Genomic DNA, 20,067 nt, shown 5'->3' on the forward strand with positions numbered 1-20,067 from the left:
TTTTCGTATGTATTCACTTTGTTATGTGTATCAATAATGGTGTGTTTAGTAATACAATTAGTTAAAGTTACTCTTATAATACTCAAAGTTACCCTAGGAAGATGAAAATTAATTGTCATAATAAAGTTATCCTAAACGTACTAAAAGTTACCCTTTATCATATATAAAGTTTCCCTTGAAATATATAAATTTATCCTTAAGATAATGAAGTTACCCTAAAACAGACAAAAGTTACCCCTAAAGTATATAAAGTTACCCTAAAAGTGGTAAAAGTTACCCCGTTTTCAGTTTTCAGACTAAGCGGATCCTACCCCTATATAGTAATATATATATATATATATATATATATAGAGAGAGAGAGAGGCAGGATCACATGAGAATGCTCCTTACATGAGAAATGAGAATAAATCTCAACCACACGATTGGTTTAGAGTTACAACACTTATTCATTAGAGTTATATCCCTCTAAAAAATTTTGAATTCAAAATTTTTTTTGTTTTTTTTGAATTTTTTTTCCAAATATTTTGGTTTTGGAGTTACATCACTTTTTCATTAGAGTTATATCACTTATTCATAAGAGTTATAGCATGTAAAATTCATTCTCATTTCTCATATAAGTATGCATTCTCATATGAACTCACTTCTATATATATTATATATATATATATATATATATATAATATATATATATTAAAGAATGAAAATGACATCTCCTAAATACTTGTGCAAACCAAAATGTAGCAAATAAAAAAAAAGCAGAGGGAGTTATAATATATATATATAATATATATATATATATATATATATATAACACTATTACTTTTTGGTGGGCCAAGTCTTCTAATAAGGAAATGTAGCAAATAAAAAAAAGCAACCATTTTTGGAAAATGTAGCAAATAAAAAAAAGCCAGGGGGAGTATATATATATTAGTATACTTTAGTATTTATATAATTTATTTCTTAAAAGGTTGACTATTTAAAAGTCAAATGAATTATTTAATGATTTAAAGTAGTCAAATATTTTATATAGTCATACTTTGAAAATTACTTAAATAGCTTAAAACATCTTTTGGTTTAGGAAAAAGGATTTTAAATTGGGTTAGAGGAACCCAACTACTCAAATCATCCAACAATTAAATATTATTGTAGCCCAACACCTTCTCCTAAGCCCAAAAGGGGATAGCTATATAAACCCAAAATCTCACAATTTTACCACACACTTATTTTCTCTCTTCCTCTCACCCTAATTAAGTTTCAAGCCCTCCTCTTCTTTTCTTCTCCCTCTCTCTATATAAACCCAAAATCTCACAATTTTACCACACACTAAATGAATTTAATTAGTTAATGAATGGATTAAATGATGGATTATAATTGTTACTAAATAGATTAAACTAGTCATTGTATTCAGTTTGGTGCTCCGTTCTCTTCTTAGTATTAGACTTGTGTTGTTGCCTAATCTATACTAATATATCAAAAGGCGTGTCTAAGTCAGAAACGGTGCCACGTGGCGCTCTCTCTAAGGGAGTTTTACTCCATGTAATCCACAACAATAAAAAAAATTAGAAATTGCATAGTGTAAGGTTTGATCCCAGGACCTCAAGAACATACACTAAAGTCTTAACCACTATACCAAATAATATTTAGTGTTATCATCTTAAATTATAATTTTAATAAATGAAAACTTTCCTTGTCCGGAGCGTAGCCTGGGCCTAAAGTAGACGGTCTCTTATAAGATTAATATTTTGAGTTTTGCTTGATTTTTCTAATATATGTACATATGAAATAATTGTTTGGGTAATTTTGAACTAAAATTTAATTTCCAATGAAACTATTGAAATAATTGATATTGATTTAAATGAATTCTACAAGTCACATTATTAATTGAGGCTCAATATAACCTCAAAAGAGATTGCAATCATTAATTGATATGTTTAGGAGGGAGTTTTAGGATGGAAAACTTGTTTTTTTTTTCTTTTATTTTTTCCCCTCTATTTCAAATTTTAAGGCATGCACGCGCCACAAAAAGATTGTTTTAATAATAAATATATGTCAAAATATGAAAAATAAATATTCGAAAAATTTATATCATTAGATTTGTCTTGAAAAATACAAAAAATATTATTATCTTATACTGTAATATTTACCAACATGAGTAACAAATAGTCAAAGTTTAACCTTGAATATCATGCGCGCCGTATACTTTGAAACATAGGAAATAGTATATAGTATAAACATGTGTTTTTTGAATAGAATTACTAACAATTATAAATTTAAATTAGTTACAAAATTACCTCTAACAAACTAAATAAAGCCCAAATAAGTTCAAAAAAAACAATTTGAAGAGAACAACCCTTCAATTTTTTCATTTATATAGGATCATCCAAGTTTAGCAAGTCTTCCCATCTTGAAATAAGCAATACTTCCCAATTTTAAATTAAATGTGACACTTTGACATTTTATACTATTCAAAAATTCCATTTTGATCATCATTTGTAATTTATACGTGCATAAAATATAGTAATGTTGGATCTTTTTAGATTTGTCCTAATGTGTACCGAAAATTTTATATTAACATGCGTGCAAATTGCAAAGTAAAAGTGTCACAACGAATTTGGAGGTTTGTTAATTATCGCCCCAAAATTACTTAAATTCGCCCAAATTTCTTTTTTCGGGCTATTTTACCCTTTTCTCTTTTCCACACCACCCCTACCTCCCCACTGCCACTGTGACCCTCCACCGCCGTCACCTACGTCCCCCAGCCACCACCATCACCCACTACTATTGTCGCGAAATTTTTTTAGGCTTGGCCGAACGTCCGCGGTGGACGTTCGCCCCATGGACGGAACGTCTGACTTGGACGTTCCGGCCATGGGGCGATCGTCCGCGGTGGACGTTCCACCCATGGCTGGAACGTCCAGGCCAGACGTTCTGGCCATGGAGCGAACGTCCACCGCGGACGTTCGCCCAAGCCTAAAAATTTCACGCAATTCAACTCAACTGAGGGTCAAGGGAGAGCGTCCACTGGTGGTCTCGATCTCAGGTCGTCGGGGGGTGGTGGACCAGTGGGGCCGTCGGAAGTCCGAGTACAACGCCACAGCAGGAGATGGCCGGCGAGTGAAAAGGAGAGAGAGAACTCAGGGGTACGGTTAAGGGCTTGAGAAGGTGATAGAGAACTCAAGGGTTAAGGGTTGTCGTGGCAGGATCAGAGGTTGGTGGTGGTGATGGCAGTATGTTAGGAGGTGGGTGGTGGTGGTGGTGGTGGCAGCCTGGCAAGTGGTGGGTAGCGATGATTTAAGAAAAAAAGAAGAAGGTTATAGAGGTAATTTCAACTATTTTTTGGGCGATTTTAAGTAATTATGGGGGCGACGTATAGAAGTTGAGCGAATGTGAAAGGAGGAAGTATTAATATTGTATAGTAAATTTTTTTTTTTTTTTTTTTTTTGAGGGGAGTATAGTAAATTCTTAATGTGACCATAATCTTATTTACATTTGGCAAGTAGCCAACTCCCCAAAAAAAAAAATCGGACTCCACATGATATGAATAAATTGCAGCTAAGAAAACCCTTCTGAAATCCGGAACTGTAAAGCCGCCCATAGTCAAAAAGCCAGTACAAATTTTCTCTCTCCTCTTTCTACTTGGCTCGATAAAAATTCCTTAATTTTTCTTGCTTGTTAAGCTTTCAACGCAATACCCGGTAAATTTCACAACCCAAAAACAAAGTCAGTCTTTTTCTCTCACTTTCATTTTCTATTTTGCCGCTAATTTCACTTTTCTCTTTCTCTCTCCTCTCTGCTTTGCGCACCGCACTGTTAAGTCCTGATCATTTTGGAACTCAAATCGCAAATTATGGTGCTCCTTTGCGATTTCGGCCTTAATTTTCTCATGGGTTAGTTTTATTTTTCCTCTTTTATGGTATTTCTTCATGTGGGTGATTTAAATTTGGCTCCTTTTTGGGTTAATTTTTGTTAATTTGTTGATGTTTGCTACGTTTCAATGGGTTTTTTTTGTCTAATTGTTTTATGTATTTTCCAGTTTAATGTGATGTGTAATTTAATTGTAGAATTGAGTTTTTCAGTATTTAATTTGAATTCCTATACTGGGAAATAAAGGTGTGAACTTTGAAGAATATGGGGTTGAGTAAAGTTGCCCTTTTTAGTTTCTGGGAAATTATTGTTTGCTATATTTAGAAAGTTTTGATTTTTAGTGTTTTTTATGACTGCTGTATTGTTTATGATTTTTATGGTATTTTCTGAGAACTTGCATTAAGACACTTTCATCATGATCACATATTTAAGTGCATAAGTATATATCAATTTCTTCCTTTGAAGTCTTTGGCAAAATTTGGTGTTTTTTTTTTGGGTTGCATTTTGCATGTGTTGTGAGATGTATAGAATATGGATGCACAGATCTTGTGTTTGATGGCTGAACTTGTGAATTTTGGGCTGACAACAATATCCCTTAATTTAGGTTGGTTTCATTTGATATTTTTGAGTTCGGTTGTCTTATGTTTTGGTGGTGATGCATTGATACATTGTGGAATATATGGCTATGATATACCTACGAAAAAGACCTTTTGGGGGTATAATCTTTGTAATGCAGTCTTTGAATTATGATTTTTAATGGGTTGCTTCAATTTTTCACTCAGAACTCTTAAGAACTTTATGTTTTTTTTTGTTATTGTATTAAGGATGTAGTTTAATTGTTGAGTGTAGTTGTGGTAGGAAACAAATGCTGACTCCAAAATTTCAATTTCCCCCCTTTTTTTGTTGTCCTTTTGGGTTTCAGCAAGGCTGTTTTGAGTTGGATGTGGTGAGATTTCCATGGAAATGGTGGTTGGAGTTAAGGGAAGTGAGAAAGGAGTTATTGAGGATGTTGCAGCTGATAAACTCAGTTCTGATTTAGCTCCATTGAAGAAAGGTGCTGATCCTGTTGTTTATAAGCTTGTTCGGGTAAATGTCTAACACAAATCTGATTATTAGTCAAATATATATGTTGTTTGTAGCTATATTTTTTAATTTTCTGGAGTTCTATTTTCATTGGACCGAAAATGTGATGACTTTGATTGTGGGGAATGGTCTTGACGGCATTAAGTGTAATTGCTATCTCAATTTGTGGGTGAATATATGACATTCTACATTTCTATTGGGATTCTTATAATGTTTGCTTTTGTAATATTAAAGATAATCTAAATTGAGGTAAACTAAGCCCTGAACTTGAAGTCTAGGTATAGAACCTGTTCTAATGTGAACGAAATATCTCCAAGCAACTTTCATGTCAGTATTTCACGCATACCTGTGTAATATTGATAAAATTCTGTTGCATATTTGTTTCACTGAGTGCTTGTTTATTGGCCTGGCCAGTTGATGCTTCATGCTTCAAGTTCCTGGACTCCATATGTGCTTATCTACTTTTTGAACAAATCTTTATGGTTCTAACAGATGGCCAGGTCAATGTAATGTTTTTGGGGAGGTGGAGCTTGCAATCTACTTTTATGGGGTGCTTCTTAATTGAAGCTTGTTTTTAGATTCGATGTTTCATCTGCAACCTTGCATCAGTGTGGCTCCCCCCCCCCCCCCCGGTTAGGCATATGTTCTCTTTGGAGAGGAACTGATACTATTCTACATTTCTACGTTAATGTCTCAGAAATCTGGCATAGTGAATGGCTTGCAGCCTTCATAGGCAGAGCTCAGTTGGCCCTTATTTGAATTTGCAGCTTCTTGTCCTTCTTTCACGTCGTTTGGGCATTTGAACATTCAAGTTTTTTTTTTTCGAAATTTGTATAAGCTGTCAAAGTTTTCTTGATTTTGGTAACAAACTTCTATCCTTTCTGGCTCATGGATAAAATAATGCCAAATAACTCTGTTTTTACCCTATTTTCATTATCCTATAATTTTAGGGTGAGATTCACAATGAACTTATTCTTTCGAATGTAACAACTGAATGTTTATAAAGGAGATTGCGTTCAGTTTTTGTCAATCAGTGGGGGAGAAGGATGGTTTCATGTAATTCTTTGAATTTTCATGCCGGGTGAGATTCACAAGAAGATTATACTTTTGAATGCAACAACTGAATATTTATAAAAGGAGATTGCAGACATAATTTTTTTCAATCAGTGGGTGAGAAAGACGTTTCCATGTTGCCAGAAATTTCAATGAATTTTCACACATAATAGCTCCATCATTCACAAAGTTGTGCTCATCATAGAGCACAGATGTGGGTTTTTGTCGTGCTTTGTCTATACCTTGTTAATGTTTATTAGCAGGGTGAACTTTTGCGATGGTGGGGAACTAAGCTCTCCAAAGATTTTTCTCTCTACTTTATGAGCTTCCCCATCATTTTTCGAGGTTGCTCATTAGTGTGGGTTCTACTTTCTGAGTACCTCCTTAAGGAAAAAGCGCAAGGGGAAGACCTGGGCAACGGACCCATACAATTCTCTCTCTCTTTTTTTATTTGGGGGGGGGGAATAGGAGAGAAAACAAGGCTAGGTATATCAAAAGTAGGAGAGAGAACTTGTAAGGCAAATCTAACATTGTATACTTAATTGAGCAAGGTTTCCTAGGTATTAGGCAAGGGAGACGAGGGAAGAAAGTTAGGACTATTTAGAATATAGGATAAGATTTGAAACACGGCCTCTTATATGAAAGTTAGTAGGGTTGGTAAAATTGATAAAGCAAAGGAAATTTGAACATGATGTGTCTTCAAGAGACTAACTAGGTAGGATAAAGAGGTATAATTCTTAGAGGGATATAAGTTGTGGTCATATCATAGATGATATGCTAGTAAATGATTGAGTTGAGATATATAGGGAAAGCAATTCGATTATATGAGTAAATATCGTATGTGATAGAATTGGTGCATATGGTTAATGCTTATACACCTGAGGACAGTGTACAAGAAGCTTTTCAAAGTCAAATACTTCAACAAATAATTTATTTATTTACTGTCGGAGATGCAAAAGAGCATATGGGTGCAAGTCATGATGATTTTGAAAGTGTTCAGTAAGGTATTTGATATGGAAGAAGGAATGGAGGGAAGTCATTTGTAAATTTTGCCTATTTACGATTCTATCTTGGCTAGTATATGATTGAAGAAGCATAATAAACATCTCTTATCTTTTCAAAGTGGATCAACTGCAGCACAAATTAAATACACTTTTGCAAGAAGTATGAATAGATGTAGATGCACAAGATTGCTCAAATTACTAAGTTGTACTATGAAGTTATGGATTGAGGTAATGTACGAGCAATTTGATCTTTGTGTGGTTTCTCTACCTTAGGGGATATACATCTTTATGAGATAGACGATGAAATACTAAATGGTGATGAAGAACGATATTGCTTCTTATTTTTTAAGAGGATCTATGATAAGGTATAAAGTGTCATGCTTTAGTGGGCAATGTTGAGAAAGGGTGTACTATGCGAATATATCTATTTAGTTTAGAATATGTATGCAATTGGAAACATAAGGATGTGAAGATATTTAGTTAACGACGGTTTAACTCAGGATTTTATGTGGATCCGCCTCTAGGTTTTTTCTTCTACCTATTTTACTCGGACTCTTCATTTTACCTCACATATCATTGACATTTGGACATAGGTATGCCACTTGGACGCTTGATTTTGGGCCAAAATCACGATTTTTTTTAAGAAAATAGCTAAGTTGGATACTTGCACACGAACTTGGGGTTGACACGAGTATTCGAGTCCGAGCAACACAGTCTTCTACACAACAATAGTTTATGAAATTAAATATCCTATACAAGATGAGATATTATGGTTTTTGTTGTTTGGTGAACTAGACTAGAGATTGAGTTGTTGCTAGAGTGGAGCATCGGCGGCAAGTATTAGAATCTTGATTGTTTAGTCAAAGTCGAAATCGAAGTAAGAGCATGATTGTACATGGAGTGTAATTTTTAATTTTTAGAGGGATTTGATTGGTGATTGTGTTATTCGGTCTTTGGTAAACTCCTAAGTGTCCGATTTGTGTATTTTATAAAAGGTGTCCATGATTTTGGTTCGAAACAAAGTGTTAAAAGTATCCATACCTATGTTGTAGTGACTTGAGTACTTAAGGTAGCATGAGGAGTTTTAATGATATTAAGGATGATAAGGGATGAAAATGATTTGTCTATCACTTAGTGTAAGTACTTGGGATGAATTTTACAGAAGAATGAAGGCATTGACCAAGCCATCAAGATGTGAATCATAGGCTACAATGAAGGTGGCTTATATTGTGAGGATTAATCGGGGTTTGTGCCACTACATCGTACCTTTAATATAAAAGGTAAGTTTCTAGGACGACAATTAGTCCAATGTTATTATATTTGTTATTCCAAGTGTTGGACATTTAGGAAGGATTCTTCGAAAGACAAGGTAGCATAAATGCACTTGTTTAGGTGAATGTGTGACAGAAGCTAAAGTGATAAAGTTTAGAACAATGATGATCAGGTAAGGGTTGGAGTTATTGACATTAAGAATAAAGATAGGATATAATCGGTTAAGGATAGTTGAGAATTGAATTGGGATATCGGAGAATTAGAAGAATCCGGGAGGCCAAGGGTGTCTTGGAGAGAAGGTGCTACAATGATATTAAGAAAAGTAGGTTTGTTGAGCATATTGTTCTCGATAGTTTAGAATAAAGGTAGATGATATACGTGGATGACCACCAGTAATAAAATCTTAACTCATGTAGCTGACCTCAACCAATTGGAATTAACACTTTGTTTAGATAGGAGAAATTAGAGAAAAAGAGAAGGAAGTTAAAGGGAGGGGAATGAGTTTCCTTGTTTGGATAAAGGATTAGGGAAGGAAGGGGAAGGAGAAGGATCAATTTCTTCTCCATTTCTTCTCCCTCTTTAATAGACATCACCCCTCTTAAATTAGAGAGATTTGGAGGGGAAAAGAAGCTTCATTCTTCCCGCTACCCATCTATATTTCCCGCCTTCCTTTCTCATTTGTGCACTAAAGAACTTTCAAGAACCATTGAAGAAATTAACCATGATCATTTGTGCTACCACTTATGCATCACCTCTCCCCTTCCTACTCTATTCCTCGCCTTCCTTTCCCTCTTGTAATGCTATCTAAACAAAGTGTAAGTGTCTTTTGTTGCTGTAAAGCATTTTAGGGATCAACAAGTGTTCTGGGGAGGGAAGAAAAAAGGTTACATAGAAGCGAGGCGGAGAAAGAGAAAATGTGGTGGAGTAAGGAGGAAAGGAAAGAGAAATCATGGGCTTGCCCACCATCGCTGAAGCTCTTAGATTCATGTTTATCCAACCTTTGTAGTTTGTACAGTGCTCTTAAACACTGCAATGAATGATATCTGTTTAATGAATTAATGCTCAATATTGCTTCGCTGAGCTGCATTTTTGTATTTCTACTGCTCTCCCTTAGTCTATTTCTGTTTCTGCAATGTGAAAATCCATTTCTGTAACTGATAGGATCTTTTATTTCTGCTTTCTAGGTTGATTTTGATGGAAGGTTTGTTCCTGCAACTGATGATGAGCTTATGGAGGTCGAGGATATGTTGGGGATGGAGAAGAGTGAAATGCTTTCTATACCTGATGTTATGGAGACAGCAGGATATATTCCAAATAAAGATGATACATGTGATAAATCTGACTTAGAGAATCATGAAGGTTAGAACATTTTACTGTCTCCACATTTTTGCCTTGTCTTGACATATCAACTTCAATTTGGTGATAATAGTCTAAAACCTTTGCAGTTATTATGCCATTAGTTTGGCATATTTATTGCAGCTATTCTGTAGAATGTTCGTCATCAGAACTACCTCATATGTTTGTACTTTGAAATATTCATTTCAGGATAATGTTTTGCTATGGCTATTACTGTTGCCTCCCTGAATCTTCTTGATCCTCTTGTAGTAGTTTGTAATTACATAGGTTGTGGTTGGCAGTACATATTGAAATTTGCCACTAATTCTGACATTGTGGTTTGTTAGGTTTGTCACAAATCAAGTTCTCGGGAGTTGATGAAGAAAACTCAAGAGCTGAGGCTGAGGGATTAATGCAGGTGGCACCGACCTTTCCACTATGCATTTTCGTATGTCTAATGCCAAATGATTTTAGACTAGCCTAGGGGGGTAGGGGTATTTTAGTAATATACACTAGTTGATATGTTAGCTTGGGGAGTAAGGCAAATACACTATAAATAGAGGAGATTAGGGAGAGAAGAGGGTATGAAGAATAATTTGGAGAGTTTATTTTAGTGGTTATTTTGGGAGTGTGACCAAGTCACTCAAAAACTCGGCAACTATCTTTTATTTCCTGTAATTTCCATTTCTATCAATCAAATATCATCGTATTCTTCCTTTATTTTCCGGCGAAAACATCCAGTTTATTACAGTCAGTTTATCCTCTTTGGTTTATGTTATGAAGAAGGGAAATTCTGTGAGCTTGCTATAGTGTTAGGGATTGTGTTCATTGTAAATTTATGGACTGTTTCTTAGATAATACTGAATGGTGGTAATAGTAATGAACTTATTGGAATTTTTGTGAAGAAAGTTTCATGCCGATGTCCTGGGTAATGCCTGTTCATTCCCAAAAAAATTGTTGTATTTCACAAATTATATTGACCTTCCATCATCACTTGTAGATGTGATTTTTAGATTGAGGGTCGAAATTTTCAAGAAAAATATGTTTGAAAATGAAGTTTCATTGCCATGGCAATTTGCATGAGATTTTCTTCAGTAAATGACATTCAAAATTCATTATTTATTACATTACTGCCAGTAATTCTTGTTTACTTGTTTGGGTGTGCTCTCTATAGCTAGAGTTGACGTACTTAACCTACTTTAGCGGTCACCTAAACTTAGGGTAACCTTTGTTGGAATCTATTCCAGCCTTCTTTCTCGTGAGATATAATTTTAAGGTGAAGAACACGATCTTAGACAGACTTTGAAGCTTTTGCTGTCCTAACTAATGTTTTTACAGATAGGCTGGCAGATAACCCAATAGAACATTTATCATTTACAGAAACCAACAAAGTTTATGTTCTCCTTTGAAGACTTTGCTGAGGTCGTCGATTTCCCTTTCTCTATCTTCTATGTTATCTTCTTTATCAATCAAAATTTACTTTCTATTTCAATATCATGAAATATTTTAACTGAAAGGGCTGTAATTCTTGCCATCATACTGCTAAGTGCTAATATATATGAAGACTGCTGGGTAATGGAGTATTGACTGCCTGTGCTAAGTAATTGTAGTAACTTTGTAGATGTTTTTTTTAATCTTCTTTTTGGCTTTTCCTCTTTAATTTCTGCTATTTGAGAGAGGACATATGCTAGTCTTGTAGTTTCTCAGTTTTAATTTCCTGCAATTGAGTATAGAACTGTGATTAATTCAGTTGTGCTGTATATACCATTTTTATGCTCTTTCATACCAAGTTTGATATTGTTACTAGTGGTCCGAGAGGGAGTTGGATACCTGTGAGCGTGTAGAACATCTTTTTCTTTCTGCTCTCATCATGCTAAACTATGAGAATCATGAGACTATTTCTTCCCAAATATTGATGGGAGGCGTCAATCTGGAATTCTGTTGCAGGCCTCTTTGCCTACATCTGCATCAAGTTCAAAAAACAGACATGTCGAGACATCCGGAAATACGGGCAAGGAATCAAGCTCAAGCCTACAGGATGAATTAAGCAAAAGTGGATCCCCTGGTTCCACACCTGACTTTTCTTTGATAAAGGGGGAGATAGATTTGGACACTTTAAGTATTAGAGAACTTCATGAAACATTCAGAGCTACATTTGGGCGTAGAACTTCAGCCAAAGACAAGATGTGGCTAAAACGAAGAATTGTAATGGGACTGACCAATTCATGTGATGTATCTGTGACAAGCTTTCAGATCAATGATGGGAAGCTTCTGAAAAAAGAGGAAGAACTCAGCAAAAAGTTGGATTGCGAAGAGTCAGTAGCTGGAGAGATCTGCAATGCTGGGGATGATGGTCCAGTGAACTTAGTTGCATGCTCAAATCTAAGGGAGGATATCGTAGATGATGTTGAACTGAGAAATTCTTTAACAGAATCTGGTTGCGGCAGTGATGATAACCATGAGCACAGAGCTGTGAAAAGAGTTAGGAAGCCTACAAAGCGATATATTGAGGAATCATCTGATAAAGAAAAAGATTCTTCTGGAAAGTCATTGTCCTCATGCAAGCGTTTTGGACAGGATGAATCTTTTCCAAAGTCAGCTGTCAAACGTGCATTGGGTTTTCACTCAGGTGATTTTGTCACTAGACCTGAGTCCATTGGAGGATCTGGAGTTCAGGTCCCATACGTCTCTCGGGTTCGTAGGTGCCGTCCAAGGAAAAGTATAACGGCCCTTACGGTATGTCAATTTTCTAAAGATAAACATTATGGTCACATTAGTTTGTTGGATAAAAATGGTTTACATATCTGAAGCATATGCTTTTGAGTAGTGATTGATCCATGCTTTTATTGTTTATTAGTATTCTGTCATAGATTATGGTACCATTGTGTTTTCCCGACAGGTTGTCCATAATATCGGTCTTTGATTCTACTTATGTTATATTACAGATGACAGTAGACGCCCTAATACTTGAAAGACACGTTGATCGTTGTGTTTGTGCCTTGTGGGGTTTTTTCTTGTTTTTTTTTCCTTGTGAATCTTTTCCTTTGATTAAATTAATGGAGTCTCATTGGAGTATGCTCTTTACTTGTATATGCATAGTTATTTGCATTAGAACTTGTTTGTGAGCTAGCAAGATATGTTTGTGCTTTATCCTCTTTTTTGTCTCTCATAATCTACTTGATGCTGTCTTGCAGAAGTTCCATTCAAGTGATGTTGTTTTGACAAGGAAAATTGTTGAGAGCTCCATTGCAGTGAGTAAGCCGCCATCTGATGATCATAGTAGGGTTAAAATTGAGGAAACTAAATCTATCCAGTCTGAGGAGCCGGTAAGAAGACTATTCATTCTGACGTGTCACATAATTACTTGCTGAGAAACGTCTGTCTTATTCCTTGTTCCATTTCTGGTTTTGAAAAGGTTATGTACTTTTGTTAATGAACCCTAAAAATACTTGAGCTCAGACTGGTCTGTTTTATGTGTGTCATATTTTCTGAATGTTCGTGTGGCTAATTTGCTGTCTTATGTAGTATATCCCCATGTGTTCATTGGTCGCACTGGCATTATGAGTGGATGTCATGGACTTCTTCTGGATATTGGGATATATGTTGACACTCAATACCTGTTCAAAGCCTAATGAGTTGATAGTCGATGCTATTCTTGATTCTTTACTACAGACAGGCCATGTTATTTGACTAAAACTATAGTGAACTGTAATAGGAATATGAGTCCTGTTGATTTTATCATCATGAAGTTTGGAATTACCCGGGTGACCAGAATAGATAGTGATTGTAACTTTGACCTGAAGGAGCCGCTTTTAAACCTGGTTCTGCGCTTTTAACTGGATTATAGAGGATAGGATCATAGGATATCATGCTGGAATTTTGTCAATTATCCTATCTTTGAACCTTATCCTTGAGGCATTGTAGAATTCGCATGGGTATATTTAGCAAGCCTGTTCACTATCCTTCGACACCATTACTTCTACGCCTCTGCGGGAGGAGGTCTAGGTATGTACAGCTTTACCTTTATATTGCAAAGGAACATGTATCCTTCAGAACCTTAGTACAAAGCTTAAAATTCATTCTTTCACCAAGTTTGATCTTTCTGATCTGCGTTTTATTAGATTATGTCTTGTTAGTCTTACATGAACTGTGTTAATGTTATTTATATCTGCAGTTGGCGAACCTTTAGCAGAAATATTTGAAATGTGGCATTTCCTGTTTGGGTGTTTCCTTGCAGATTGTTTCAGAAGACGAGAGGGAGAAACAATGTTTGACTAGTATGTCAGATATATCTCAAGGCAGGGAACAAAAAAGTGTGGATTCAATAGATAGTACTCCTCTAGATAATGCGTCCGGCAACAACTCTGATGATCAACTAGCAACTGTTCCCACTGCAAAGGGTGGAATGAGAAGAAAGCACCACCGCGCTTGGAGTTTGACAGAAGTTATGAAGCTTGTTGACGGTGTTGCCAAGTTCGGAGCTGGTCGTTGGTCTGAAATCAAACGCCTTTCCTTCTCGTCATATACTCACCGCACCTCTGTTGATCTGAAGGTATGGATCAATGACTGTTGCATTTCTGGCCACAACGTACACATTGTGATCCATGGGTTGCTAATTGTTATCGACCTCCACATTGTATTCTTCTTATAGTAATTGTGTTGATCTTGCAGGATAAGTGGAGAAACCTTCTAAAGGCTAGCTTTGCTAACTCTCAAGCAGATAAAGGGGTAAGCAATTTACATCATTTGTTGCTATTGTTATGAATGCTGGGTACTAAGCACAATGATCTTAAGTAAATGGTGTACTAAATGATGCACAGATGAATCCTCGTAAGAACGCGCCATTACCAATCCCTGCAGCGATTCTGGTGAAAGTGCGAGAGCTTGCAGAACTCAATGGTCAGACCCCGCAGGTTGCTAAACGCAGTAGTAATTGCGATAGTGGGTCAAGTGTAAATAAAAATAGATCAGAATACTTGTGACATCTTTGTATATACTTTCGTCACCTAGAATATATAGAGAGAAATAATGTTGCTGACTTGCTGAGTGATCACCTTCACCCTGCAACTGCTATGTAGTTTCTGTAATAGATATCTAAATGTCGTCGTTAATGATAGACTTCTGAGATATATGCTTCAAGGTCTTCATTTGTGAGTGATCATTGCACTTTCAGCTCCATGGCTTTTGAGTAAAGGTGTCATTCACAGTTTGATACATTTTTGGTAGAAGCAGTTTATTAATCATCTCAGTAAATTGTCAGTTCATTGGGTATCGAAAATCCTCCTCCATAACACCACCAATGTGCTTTGATCTTCAATGTATTTTGTAGTTTTGATTTCAAGTGTTTAGTATGCAATCTAAAGCTTACTTTAGAGGTAATCATGGGCCGGGCCGGGCCGTGACAAAAAAATTCCCATTGTTTGTGTGGGGCTGGGCCAAAAAAATAGATTGAAAAGTCATTTTTGACTTATCCAAGACCTGCCCAAAATCTAAAAAAATTGGGCCAGGCCCAACCGCGGGTCGAAAATTTTTGCCCAATATTGGGCCGAGCCGAGCTAAATTTGTGGGTCCCAACTTCTGCTCTAAACCAAAGTATTGTTAGTTTTGCAAATAATACTTTCTTGGAATGGGAGGTGTCACAGACTCACAGTGGAGATATATTTCAAGTAATGAAATAAGATTTAGTAAATATTGTTCCAGATAATTATGAAATTTCGTCACCACAACACCTTGCAACTTGGTGGATATTCTTTGTTTTTTGTGAAGGCAACCTAGTAAATATTCTTTGAGCAAAAATAATGGACAGATGCATTTTTTTTTTGGAAAGAAAAGAAGAAAAGCTTTAGGGGGCGTTTTAAAAGTTTTAGTGCTCGTTTACAATCACTTCGTCTAAAATATTAGTGCTTGTTTTGTTGTGGAAAAATTGACAAGAGAGGTTTAAACTATGGCCGATAATTTTTAAAAGGTACCAACTTTAGATTAACCTGTGGAGGTCCTAACTATGTGGGGTCCTAACTTTTATAGGTCCTTACAGGTTGCCAACCGCAGAAACCGGTAAACCCTCACGTGACTTCATTAAAAAGGCACGTTAGGTTGCCTTGTAGCCTAAAATCTTTCTTTCTCTCTTTCTTTTCATTCTTTCTGTCTTCCTCTATCTCTTTTCTTTCTCTGTGTTAATCTCCAATGGAAGCACAAAAATCTGGCAACTCTTGATCTATCAACTCCAAAAGTGAAGCAATTGTAAGATGCAACCATGGAATTCCTGCAAAATTGAGGACATCGAAAAACAGTGGAAGCTATGGGAAAAGGTTTTACGGCTGTTCAATGTGGCCAGTAAGTATTCTTCCCCATTTTAGGGTTTTCTGTGTTTTTTTGATTCTTAATTGCAGTTTCAAGATTAATGAAACTGTTTCGCTTTTTTGTTGTAGAAGCATGATTGTGAATTTTTCTTGTGGGAGAGTGGGGCAATGTTTACAAAAGGGTGCAACCAATGTGATGACTTGCAGTCACAGCTAATGGAACAATACACAACAGTTTCTGAGCTCGAATTAGGTTTTAAAATATTGGAAGAGAAGCTTGGAAAACTGAAGTTGAAGAAGGATAGCATGACAGTGTCTATGCATCAAATGAACGCTGAGATGATAATAATGCGTGGGGAAATGCAGAAGACAGCTAGGGGACAGAGATATGCTATAATGGGGATGGTTGTTTCATGGATGTTGTTAGCTTACTTTTGGATGTGTAAGGAGTGAAATTGACATTAGGAAGTTAGATGTTTCATGTATGTTGGATCTTTATGTAGGTGTTTAGGCTGGTTAAAGTGCCATAGATGGCTTATTTTGTGGATTTTGTGTGGCTTCAATTTCAAGAATGTAACAACTTATGAATGATTATGCATTTTGGATGAATGAATGAATCCTATTCTGACATACTTTGTGTATTACTCTTTCATGTATTTGCAAATATAAAAAACAAAAGTAATTCAAGTGTATTGATTGACACAACATGTAATTTAAATATTAATAACTGTCAACAATGGACAATTGTATCATAGAAATTGATTGTAACAACAGTTGCACAAAATAGATCAAGTTTGTTCCAAAACCACCAAAGTGTTGCCAAAATACAGAATATTGTTCCCAAAACAGAATTGGACATATAACAGTTTTAGTTAGTTAGCTTGTTGATGCTTGGGTTGATGCTTGGGTTGATGGTTGACTTGAACCCACAGTTTCTCCAATGATTCTTGGTACTCTTCCTCCTGTGCACATGACATCAAAAAAGTGTAAGTTCAAAATGATAACAACAAAAAAATAACACCTCTTGAACAATTGTGAGCTTCTTACCCCCACATAAGTAGAACCATCATCAGCTATGAAAACACCCACTCCTTTAGGCACCTATTATTTTGGGACATGAACAACAATATTATAGGTGAAAATGGTGAAGTTGGAAATATTGAGAAAACAGAGGGAAAGTCAAATGGTTAACTTACAGTGGTTGTAGCTTTCTTCCCACCTCTCCCACCCTTACCTCCTCTCCCACCCTTACCACCTCTTGAACCCTTCCCTCCTCTCCCTGCTGTGCTTGGATGTGGGTCTGAGGTGCTTGGATCAACATTTGTAGATCTCTTTCCTCCTCTTGAACCCTTCCCTACCCTGATGACCCTTCCTCCTTTTCCAGTTCTGCTTGGCTCTGCTGTTGCATCCAAGTGAGGGTCATTGTGAGCTACATGCTGAGTTGAAGCATCAGATGTCTTGGCCTTCTTGTGAGGTGGATGAGTAGGAGCTTTGTCTTTATTTGGACAAGTCCTCTTGTTATGGCCCTTAACTTTGCATACTGTACATGTCATTTCAACCCCATGTTTGGTTAATCTCCCAGGTTTTTTAGGGTTTTCATGTGGGTCTTTTCTCCTACATATTCTTGGTCTCCCAGGCCCAACTTTAATGGGTGGTGGGATGAGAGGAGAAGTGACTAGTGGCCAGTGTCTTTCACTTACTAGAGGTGGGATTGACCCAGCATAAGATCTCAGGTAATTCTCTCTGGTGTACACTGGTCCACATAATCTTCAACATCTCCTCTACAGAAGAATATGCTGGCTACACATGCAACAGGGATACCAGTGAGGTCCCACTTCCTGCAGGTGCAAGATCTAGCTTCAAGGTCAACTGTTACACTATCCATATGATAGTTCACCTGAAATATTGTATTTGTTGATGGAATTGGAGTGCAGTTGGCAGCTAGGTTTTTTTCAATCTCCAATCTAGCTTGAATCCTAGGACACAACTTTGCATGCTGGCCTCCATTTCCTGTCTTTTAACCACCAACCTTTGCATCAGGGCAGTCCTGATATCCTCCAGCATGTAAATGAGATGTTTGGTTCTTGCATTGATGATATACCCATTGAATGTCTCTGATAAATTGCTAGTGATCACATCTGTCTTGCTAGCTGTCTTCAGAAATGCCCTACAAAAGACATCTGGATTATGTTTCCTAAATGCAGCAGCAGCATCACTATTAACCTCTGACATCTCTTCCATTGCATCATTGAAATCAGCCACACTATAAGCTTTAGCAGCTTTCCAGAATATCAATTTCATCTCATCACCTTTAAAGTCCTTGTGCCAATGTGCAAAAATGTGTCTTGCACAGTGCCTGTGCTCACATTTTGGCAGTACTTTTGGCACAGAACTTATAATAGCCTGCAAGTAGATTGAACATAGCATGAGATTAATCATAACATTATTACTGAACCTTTTCATGAAAAGAAAAAGGAAGAAAAATTGTTAGACTTACCAAGTGTTCATCAGATACAACTGTGAGATCCTCTCCTCACCTAAATTTAGGGAATGTTGAAGCTGAGTCATAAACCACTCCCAAGAAGAATTGTTTTCCCCTCCACAATTGCCCAGGCAACTGGGTACATCTGATCATTTGAATCCCTACCAGTAGCTGCCAACAGTTGTCCACCCAGAAATGTTTTAAGGAAACAAGCATCTATGCTTAAAAATTTTCTGCAACCTTCAATCCACCCTCTCCTAACACCATCAAAGCATATGAATAGCCTTTGAAATACTGGGACCTTCTCATTCTTTTTTGCAGGAGCATGAACCAGTTCAATTACAGTGTCAGGGCAGTTAGCTTTGATGGCAGCTATATATCTGCCCAGCTTCCCATAATGATCAACCATGGATCCATGGAGGAGCCTATGAGCCCTGTATTTGACTTTATAAGCTAGGGCTCTCTTAATTAAAACCTTGTAACCCTTCCTCACAGTATCCATAATCTCCTTAGCTGGCCAGTGAGGCCTAGCCTTAAAGATTTCAAGCAGTTGCTTTGCCAGCCAAGATGACTTCATTTGCCTATTGCTATCCATGTTCCTTGTGCAACTATGTGCACTGTCAACAGATTTGACAACAAAACATGCCCTCCTAGTATCCCAAGATCCATACAACCTAAATGGACATCCTTTCTTGCATCTAACTTCTATCCTCTGCTGCCTCTTTTTATTACTACTTGAAAAACTCAAATTCCTACCTTGTTGCACAGCAAACATAGCTACTGCTTCTCTAAAGCATTCCCTATTTGGAAATCTCTGCCCCACTGTCCAGAAAAAGTTCTTGTAATCAATGTCTCCATGAATCAATAACCCCCGCCTGTCCTCCTAGGCCCTCTTTCCTCTCCTTCAACATCACTGTTCTCAGGAGTGTGAATATCATCTTCACTGTCCTCATATTCACTCAGAAACCCACTCTCACTATGTGGTTGTTTTTCATTTCCCCCTCTTATCTTTTCATCTGCAGCTTCCCTTTGCAACTGTTGTGCAATTTCAAACAGTTTGGTGTTGGTCCCTCTAACTTTACTTCTTGCAATCCTCAGTTCATCATCACTAGTTTCAGGATAATCACCATCAACAATTGTCTCAATTTCATCCTCAGGCACCTCCTTATACTCCTCATTCAACAGATCATGTAACTCATCTTCACCTATTTCAGATTCATCTACATACTCAGATGAATCACTTTCATTTGACCCTTCAGTGCTAGGTTCATACCTAGAGGAGTCACTATTGTCTTCTTCACCAGTTAACTCCTTGCTTGTATGAGGACTCTCAGGCCTGTTGTCATACCAGTCATAGTAATCATGTGGAAGAGTTTCCTGGTCATCTATGAAAGGTTCTTTGGTGGACTCATTAAAGAAGGCAGTTGGAGCTGAAGCTGTTTGTGAGGGGGCCTGTGCTGACAGTGAGGTGGGAGGACAGTCTACAGATGTAGCTGAAGGGGTTTGTGAGGGACCTTGTGCTGACAGTGGGTTGGGAGGACAGTTAACAGTTGTAGCTGCAGGTCTTTCTAGGGGAGACTTTGCTTCAAAAGGGTTCTCAGAGAGTATCTGAACTTCTTGTAGCCTAAGACTAGACCTAAGTGGGGGAGGCTTTTTCTTACCAAAGCATTTGAGT

General features: G+C 36.9%; 2 protein-coding genes across 5 annotated transcripts; both read left to right on the forward strand.

Moving 5' to 3' along the window:
* The first annotated feature begins 3,251 nt into the window (after window positions 1-3,251).
* On the forward strand, window positions 3,252-14,827 carry LOC104899762 (hypothetical protein). Of its 4 annotated transcripts, none has more exons than XM_010687022.4 (9): window positions 3,253-3,887; window positions 4,787-4,950; window positions 9,461-9,635; window positions 9,959-10,059; window positions 11,559-12,347; window positions 12,806-12,937; window positions 13,849-14,163; window positions 14,283-14,339; window positions 14,432-14,827. In XM_010687022.4, the coding sequence occupies exons 2-9, from the start codon at window positions 4,822-4,824 to the stop codon at window positions 14,591-14,593; spliced, it is 1,860 nt and encodes a 619-aa protein (XP_010685324.1). In that variant the 5' UTR covers window positions 3,253-3,887; window positions 4,787-4,821; the 3' UTR covers window positions 14,594-14,827. The 4 variants fall into 4 exon arrangements, with proteins under 4 accessions (XP_048503767.1, XP_010685324.1, XP_010685325.1 ...); XM_010687023.4 differs by having other exon boundaries at window positions 3,256-3,887; window positions 9,959-10,029; XM_048647810.2 differs by lacking the exon at window positions 4,787-4,950 and having other exon boundaries at window positions 3,252-3,887.
* Window positions 14,828-15,755: 928 nt separating this feature from the next.
* On the forward strand, window positions 15,756-16,450 carry LOC104900410 (uncharacterized). The gene is made up of 2 exons (XM_048647811.2): window positions 15,756-15,944; window positions 16,040-16,450. Exons 1-2 carry the CDS (start codon window positions 15,936-15,938, stop codon window positions 16,361-16,363), a joined length of 333 nt encoding a protein of 110 aa, XP_048503768.2. The 5' UTR covers window positions 15,756-15,935; the 3' UTR covers window positions 16,364-16,450.
* Window positions 16,451-20,067: the final 3,617 nt, after the last annotated feature.

The sequence above is a fragment of the Beta vulgaris genome, chromosome 7 (assembly GCF_026745355.1).
Source record: "Beta vulgaris subsp. vulgaris cultivar EL10 chromosome 7, EL10.2, whole genome shotgun sequence".
Taxonomy (NCBI): domain Eukaryota; kingdom Viridiplantae; phylum Streptophyta; class Magnoliopsida; order Caryophyllales; family Amaranthaceae; genus Beta; species Beta vulgaris.